The sequence below is a fragment of the Medicago sativa genome, chromosome 3 (genome assembly GCF_051527215.1).
Source record: "Medicago sativa cultivar Bolivia chromosome 3, Bolivia_mono, whole genome shotgun sequence".
In the NCBI taxonomy this organism is placed as follows: Eukaryota; Viridiplantae; Streptophyta; class Magnoliopsida; order Fabales; family Fabaceae; genus Medicago; species Medicago sativa.
The window spans coordinates 99,017,062-99,025,006 of NC_140751.1; the positions used below are offsets into that span (position 1 = coordinate 99,017,062).

The window sequence follows — 7,945 nt, forward strand, 5'->3', positions numbered from 1 at the left end:
GTCCGTGAAACTTGGCAGTCTTATCATTTGGAGGGCTGGGGTGGTTTTGTTTTGAGAGAAAAATTAAAGTTGATCAAATTAGCTTTAAAGGAGTGGCATAGGAAACACTCTAGTAATTTACCAGCAAGAATTACTGCTTTGAAGGATCGTATTGAGGCTATTGAGATAAAGGCCGAGACTTCAGCCTTGGTGGAGGAGGAGATAGAAGAAATGCATGGGTTTTCGGAGGAATTGTTTTCCTTGTCTCGTATATCGGCTAGTATTTGTTGGCAACAGTCACGTTTGCAATGGTTACGTGAAGGGGATGCAAACTCTAAGTTCTTTCACAAAATAATGTCTCATAAGAGTCGTCGGAATGCTATCCCATTTTTTCTTGTAAACGGTGTGTTGGTGGAAGGGGTAGAAAATATACGGGCAGCGGTATATGATCATTTTTCTTCCCATTATCAAGCTCACAGAGTGAATCGGCCAAGTATGGATGGTTTGACTTTTCGATCCTTAAATGTTCGTGAAGGGATAGATTTGATTAAACCTTTTACCGAGGAGGAGGTCAGGAATGCAGTGTGGGATTGTGATAGTTATAAAAGTCCTGGTCCTGATGGTATTACTTTTGGGTTTCTAAAAGATTTTTGGGATATGCTGAAGACTGATGTGATGCGTTTTTTGGTGGAATTCCATAGGAACGGAAAGTTGGCCAAAGGAATAAATAGCACGTTTATTGCTCTTATTCCTAAGGTTGACAGCCCTCAAAGTCTGAATGATTTTAGGCCCATTTCGCTGGTTGGTAGCATTTATAAAATTTTGGCGAAAGTTCTTGCTAATCGTCTTCGTTCAGTAATTGGTCCTGTGGTTTCGGATACTCAGTCAGCTTTTATTAAAGGTCGCCAGATTTTAGATGGGATATTGGTGGCGAATGAGGTTGTTGATGATGCTCGTAAACGCAAAAAGGATCTTTTAATTTTCAAGGTTGATTTCGAGAAAGCTTATGACTCCATAGATTGGAGGTATTTGGAGGAAGTGATGGTGAAAATGGGTTTTCCTACTCTTTGGCGTAAATGGATCAAAGAGTGTGTGGGGACGGCCACAGCTTCGGTGTTAGTCAATGGCTCTCCAACAAATGAGTTCCCTTTGGGTAGGGGGTTGAGGCAAGGGGATCCTCTATCTCCGTTCTTGTTTCTCTTGGCGGCGGAAGGGTTTCATGTGCTTATGGAGGCTATGGTTGCAAGTAATCTCTTTACTAGTTACTTTGTGGGTAGCCAGGATCCGGTGGCGGTGTCGCATCTTCAATTTGCGGACGACACTATTATTTTATGTGACAAATCTTGGGCTAATATCAGGGCATTGCGCACCATTTTATTACTTTTTGAAGAACTTTCTGGTCTTAAGGTGAATTTCTCTAAGAGCCTTTTGGTAGGGGTAAATGTTCTTGGATCTTGGTTGTCAGAAGCAGCAATGGTTTTAAATTGCAAGGTTGGCTCCATTCCCTTTTTATATCTCGGATTGCCAATTGGAGGGAATGCAAATCGGTTGGTGTTTTGGGATCCTCTCATTAAACGTATTAATTCTAGACTGTCTAGTTGGAAGTCGAAACACTTGTCTTTGGGTGGCCGCTTGGTTTTACTGAAGTCTGTCCTATCGTCCTTGCCTGTTTATGCTCTTTCTTTTTTCAAGGCTCCGTCAGGTATTGTTTCCTCTATCGAATCTATTTTTAATAATTTTTTATGGGGGGGGAGTGTTGACCACAGGAAAATAATTTGGGTTGATTGGAAATCTGTTTGTCGGAGTCAGGAGGTTGGAGGTTTGGGGGTAAGGAGATTGAAAGAATTTAATTTAGCGTTATTAGGGAAGTGGTGTTGGCGGGTGCTGGTGGATAGGGATAGTTTATGGTTTAGGGTGTTAGTGGCGAGGAATGGGTTGGAGGATGGTTTTTTGAGAGCTGGAGGGAGGGAGTGTTCCGCGTGGTGGCGGAATATAGCGGCTATGCGTTCGGAGGGTTGGTTTCATAATAACGTTAGTCGGTCTCTGGGGGATGGTACTAATATTCTGTTTTGGTCGGATGTTTGGGTGGGAGAGTTGTCGTTACGTGATAGATTTAGGAGGCTGTATGAACTGTCATTATTAAAGGGGGAGACGGTAGCTTCGATGCGAGCTTTAGGGTGGGGTGAAGAGGGTGACGCGTGGAGGTGGAGGCGTAGACTGTTTGCGTGGGAAGAGGAGTCGGTAGGGGAGCTTAGACTTTTACTTCACAATGTTTCTTTACAGGTTTCTCGGAGGGATATGTGGAAGTGGAATGTGGATCCTTCTTCTTGTTACACAGTTCGAAGTGCATACAATTCACTCATCGCGCAGGTTCAAGTTGATAATGTGATGCCAACGTATACCATTTGGCATAAGGATGTTCCGTTGAAGGTGGTGCTTTTTGTGTGGCGGTTGTTTCGTGATCGGCTTTCTACAAAAGATAATCTTCACCGGCGTCGTGTTTTAAATTTTGATGCTCAAAATTGTGTTGGTGGGTGTGGTCTTATTGAAACATCCAATCATCTTTTTTTACATTGTAATCTTTTTGGTTCGGTTTGGAATTTTATTTTCCAATGGCTAGATGTAGTTTCGGTCTTGCCTAACGATGTTAAAGGGCATTTTAATCAGTTTAGTTTTTTATGCGGTGCCTCTAAGTCGAGGCAATCTATTCTTCAGGTGATTTGGTTTGCAACAATGTGGGAAATTTGGAAGGAAAGGAACAATAGAATTTTTAATGCAAAGGAAAGCTCTATTATGCAAGTGGTGGACAAGATTAAGCTATTAACTTTCAAGTGGTTGAAGGTGAAGTTTGTCACTCTTCCCTTTAATTATCATGGTTGGTGGCTTAGTCCGTTTACTTTACTAGGAATAGGCTAATTGTTGTTTCTGTTTCCGGGATGTACTATGGTGTTAGGATCTTCTTTGTAAATTTGTTACCTTGTATCGCCTTTGAGGTTATTATTCCTGGGCACATCTTGTGCTAGGAAGGCCTTTGTTGAGTTAATATATTTCATTTTAGCTTCTTCAAAAAAACTATAGGGCGGTGGTAATAACATATGTAGCATTTATTAATTCATAAAAAAAAAAAAAAAATCATAGTCCAGTAATAATACCCACTACACTGTCCAGTGACTAGTGACTACTGCACGAGGTCATGGAAGAGTGTCATGTGACCACCGCAATCCTAGCCTCCTCTCACTCTAATAATGTATCATTTACATCAATTTAATAATATACTTCTGCATTTTTTTTTATATTTTTTACACTATTAAATAACTCACTTACCTTTTCTTTTTCCTTTATTCTCTGTATGTCCTTTTGTGTCTTTATATAATGTATAGACTGAGTGAGTAAGACACGCTATAATATATAATTTCCAGCTAAAGAAAAAGGAAAAAGAGGGAAGATTCATATTTGGATGCTTATATTTAATTTCACAATTATGATAAAATTAACTTGGTATAACGTTAATATTCGTTAAATAGTGATATATTAATCCTCTGGATTTGTGTTAGCCTGACATCGTACACACACTAAATATAATAAAATGTATCAATGAAATCAAATTGAAATCCCCTATTTCTCCCTTTGCGGGATAGTCACTCAATTCAATCACCTAATTAGTTAGGAATACTACAATCACGTGGGGGGTTGAGAAATGGTTGTTTGTGATCAAGTTTCCTTTTTATATCACTTGTCACATGCATTCTTAGCTTCATCGGGGAAAAGCAATAACAAATTCTTTCGTATGCATAAAAAAGTAGGATATGTAAGTGCTATCACTAAGTCATTTTTTTGGTACAAACACTTTTTCTAGAGCTATCACTAATACCAGTGAGTCTTATGTATTGTGTAAAAGAACTATTTCTCATTTTTTTTAAAGACCAAAGAACTATGTCTTATTTGTTTTTCAGTTGGGTATGGTCATTTTCTCTTAATATATTTAAACTGTTGATCTTTTGAAACTAGAACTAAATTATCCAAAATATTCAATATGTATACCTTGGATATCAATCTTACAATTAAGGAAAATTTATTGTTAGTTACATTATTATGCATTGGTTTCATAATAAATATTCAAAAAATTGTGAAATAATCAGTAAATACTCACGAAAATAATTGCAACTTGATGCATAAGGGTAGTGTCTTTTAAAGAATACAGATAAGATCAGAAAGGAACATATACCTATAAAACTTAAAAATTTATGCTGACTACTCAGGAACATAACTATATATATGTAGATTTGGTACCAATTCTCCGGCAGGCAACATGAATTGATGCATGAATCCCATTGCATCATGCTTATGCTTGTATGTGGTTTTTATGTTTTATAAATATCTTCTATCTCATCTCATTATTCCAATACATATCCACTTCTCTGCAGCAATATGAAAATAGAATATATTATTCTGAAAAATTAATTTTCATGTTCAATCGACAAATATATTTCATTAATAAGATTAGGAAAAAAAAAATGTCATATTTTTTTGGAGTGATATATAGCATTTTTGGACGACTTTAATACTATGTCAGTCAATTCTTTGAGCAACATGTGCAATATTATTCGCTAATAAGCTCGTAAGAAAAATAAAAGTATTCTTGAAAAATTGAAAAAACATTATTAATTAACCTGTCGTCATAAACTAAAAATGGTAGGAGAGAAATAAGTAAAATTAATTGTAGCTACAAAATTAATATTCAAAGCTGCGTTGGAGGTTTAATTCTCTACCAAAGCACCGTACTACATGAGGTGCGTGAAATCAGGTCCCACGTGTTGATGAATCAAGTAATCATCACCGTTGGATGGTCCTTCAAACATAATGCTGTGATGATGTTGTAGTTGCAACAATTGGTGTTGTTGGGCCCTCATCATCTCCTTCTGGCGTCGGAGCTCTTGCACCTTTCGATGTGAGTTGGAGTGCTTAGTCAACACAAATGTTGGGCTTGCTGCAGGCCTATACTCAGGTACGAGTCGACCTGACTTGTATCTGACTCCACACGCATTGCATAGTGTCTTTGGACCTAATGGCCCGGTGCGCCACTGTGGAGTCTTATCAGTGGCGCAATGAAGACACTTGCGACCCTCTCCTCCATCACCGAGGTCTCTTTTTCTTGGAGAGGGCTTTTTTGGTGGAGCCATGGTGTCAGAGTGAGAAGATGTGGTGGTGGTGGTCATGGTTGGAGAGAGAACTAGAAGGCGCGAAGTCCAGTTGCATGGAGGCACACGTGACCGTTTACTACGGGCTTTTGCCGGGACAGACACTTGAGGGTGTATTGTTGGGTTGCGTTCTTCATGAGTTTTTGATTCAACGTTATTTGGTGCCTTTAATCCAGATATCAACTGTAGCTTATGAAGGTCCTCACTTGAAAATGATTCCTCAGCAAATTTGGACATCCATTCTAGCTGCGCAAGATCATCATATTGCTTCACAAATAAAAAATTTAAAATATGTCAATTAACAAGAAAATATTAACATATGTTTTTTTTTTCTTTTTTCTTTTTATACTCCATATTAGGTTATGTATTTTCTAAGGAATAAACTATAAATAAAAATATCTTATGTTCGCCGTGTAGGTGTGTATCATAAGGAAAAAAATTTAACTAATTCTTACATTCTTTTTTTTTTTGTCTCCATTAGAATTCTTACTTTATATAATACTATCATTTTTAAGATACTATATCGGTTCCTTTTTAATTGTTGTCTTAAGATATACTTTTTTTAGGAAAAGTGTTATCTTAAGATTATTTACACATAATGAGAATAAAAATAAATTTTATTATATTTGATGGAGCGTTTTATTTTTATTTTTCTAGAGTATTTTCTTAACTATTTATTAGCTTATTGCACTTATTATTATTTTTGTTTAGAGAAGGGAATATTGCACTTATTTATATTTGTAATAAAAGCTAAGGGTTTCTTAATTGAAATAGATTTGACTATAGTTAAAAAAAAAATATAGGGGGAGTATCATTTAAAAAAATAAATATAAATGTGACATTTAGAGAGAGTACTATTTTAAAAGAATAAAATAAAATGATAATTTAAAAAAATGTACATTTATTTTTGTATGATAAATAAATAATTAAAATTTTCATTTCGTGTGCATTTAATCATTGTAATATATTTTCTAACTAATTAATTAGATTAAAATTAAAATATTTACAAGTAAACTGTTTACTCATTGACTTTACATTCAACCCTTGAAATTCAAAATTCACTCCCTCTATCCCATATACCTCACATTTTCTTATTTCCCACGACTAAATAAAAGACTATAAATATATGATAAAAAAAGGATAATAATTCATTATATCAACGTTATCGAATATGTGACAAAATTAAAAATAGAGCCCCGGGGCACTTGTTAAGAATCCAAAAGTAGAAAAAATGTCTTGGAAATATAAACTGATACTTTTGACTAACTAATTATTACACAACTTTTTAATAAAATCTTACATCTTTTAGCTGCTTAACCAATGCCCCGGGGCACCGGTTAACATTCTCCTTAAAAATAATATTCATTTTAGACAAAATTTCATAAGTATGACAATTATGGATGAGTGAGTAATAATATCACTCAATTTCAAAATAACTATCACGTTTTTTAGTTTCACACATATTAAAGAAAAGCAGGTATCGATTTTACTAAATTAAATTTATTAACTGTTTGCTCTTATCAATTTTTTTGAACAATTGTTTTTACAAATGTGACAGATATTGTGAAATAAAGAGAGAGTATTATTTAGGTTTCCCTCAAATTCAATGGAACAGATAAAATTGTAGGATAGTAAAAACAAGCCAATTGTTGTATATAAATAATATCAATAAGCTACCTAACTACACATGTTGAGTCAAAAAGAAAACTAACTACATATGTACAATAATTACTATATATATAATGGCACGTACCGGAACGGAGAGTTCGCCGGAGAAAGGGCCGTCGGCAGAATTCTGGCACGAATTGACGTCGGTGAAAAAATTGGAAGTGGGATTGGTTTCAAGAGGAGGAGAATCATTAGAGTTGGTAGGAGGAGATTCTTCGAAAGTGGGGTCTTCAATGGCAACATCCTCATTAGAGAAATCAAAGAGATCTTCAACGATGAAGTGGTCGGAAGCAGCAGTGTTTACATTGTTTGTGGTGGAATTGTTGTCGGATTGTGGACAGAAGCTGGTTTGGAAAAACTCTTGAGCTTCCATGGGTTAGGAGGGTTGTTAGGTTTGGAAGTTGAAGCAAAAAAAATAATGAAGTGAGTAAGTATAGGAAGAAGTTGTAGAAACAAAGTGTGACAAAGTTTGTGGTTTGGAGTTGTGAGAGAGAAAAGCATAAGAGGTTTTGTTTGCGTTTAAAAGGGACAATCAGACACATCTATATTGAACTTCTTTTTCTCTCTCTTTTTTTTGGCTAAGGTGAAAGAAAAAAATAAGTCTCTTATTCCTATTTCCACCAAAATACTAAATATTAAAGTGTAAAAAAAATATAGTATAGTATTGATTTTATGTTTTTGAGTAAAAGTGTAAACTATTGATAGTGACGCTTTAATTGAGTTAAAAGAAACAAAAAGAGTTTTTGTGATTGAAGTTTTACGTTGTTGCCCTTTTTCTTTTTTCTTATATACTTGAATTGTACTTGGTCAAATCTTCTCTTCGCTTTCGTAATGTACGGTAACATTTTGAAGCTACTTTATAATACTATTACGTATAGTGACTTACTGTACATCTAACATACATAAAACCTTTTTTCTAATATAAAATAATGGGTTAATTATGTTTCTAGTCCCTATAAAATAGCGACCTTGTAAGTTTAGTCCTTACTTAATTTTAATAGCATTTTTAGTCCCTATAAAAAAAAATTACTTATAATTTTAGTCCCTGCTAAAACAAAGTTTGATTAATTATCCTTAAACTCTTAAATTTTTGAACGATT

General features: G+C 35.1%; 1 protein-coding gene across 1 annotated transcript; it reads right to left on the reverse strand.

The window, feature by feature from the left end:
- Positions 1–4,598: 4,598 nt before the first annotated feature.
- LOC146942747 (GATA transcription factor 9-like) lies at positions 4,599–7,497 on the reverse strand. Its single transcript, XM_085756801.1, has 2 exons — positions 6,931–7,497; positions 4,599–5,444 (listed from the first exon to the last, which is right to left on the reverse strand). The coding sequence occupies exons 1-2, from the start codon at positions 7,216–7,218 to the stop codon at positions 4,761–4,763; spliced, it is 972 nt and encodes a 323-aa protein (XP_085612927.1). The 5' UTR covers positions 7,219–7,497; the 3' UTR covers positions 4,599–4,760.
- Between the last annotated feature and the right edge of the window lie 448 nt (positions 7,498–7,945).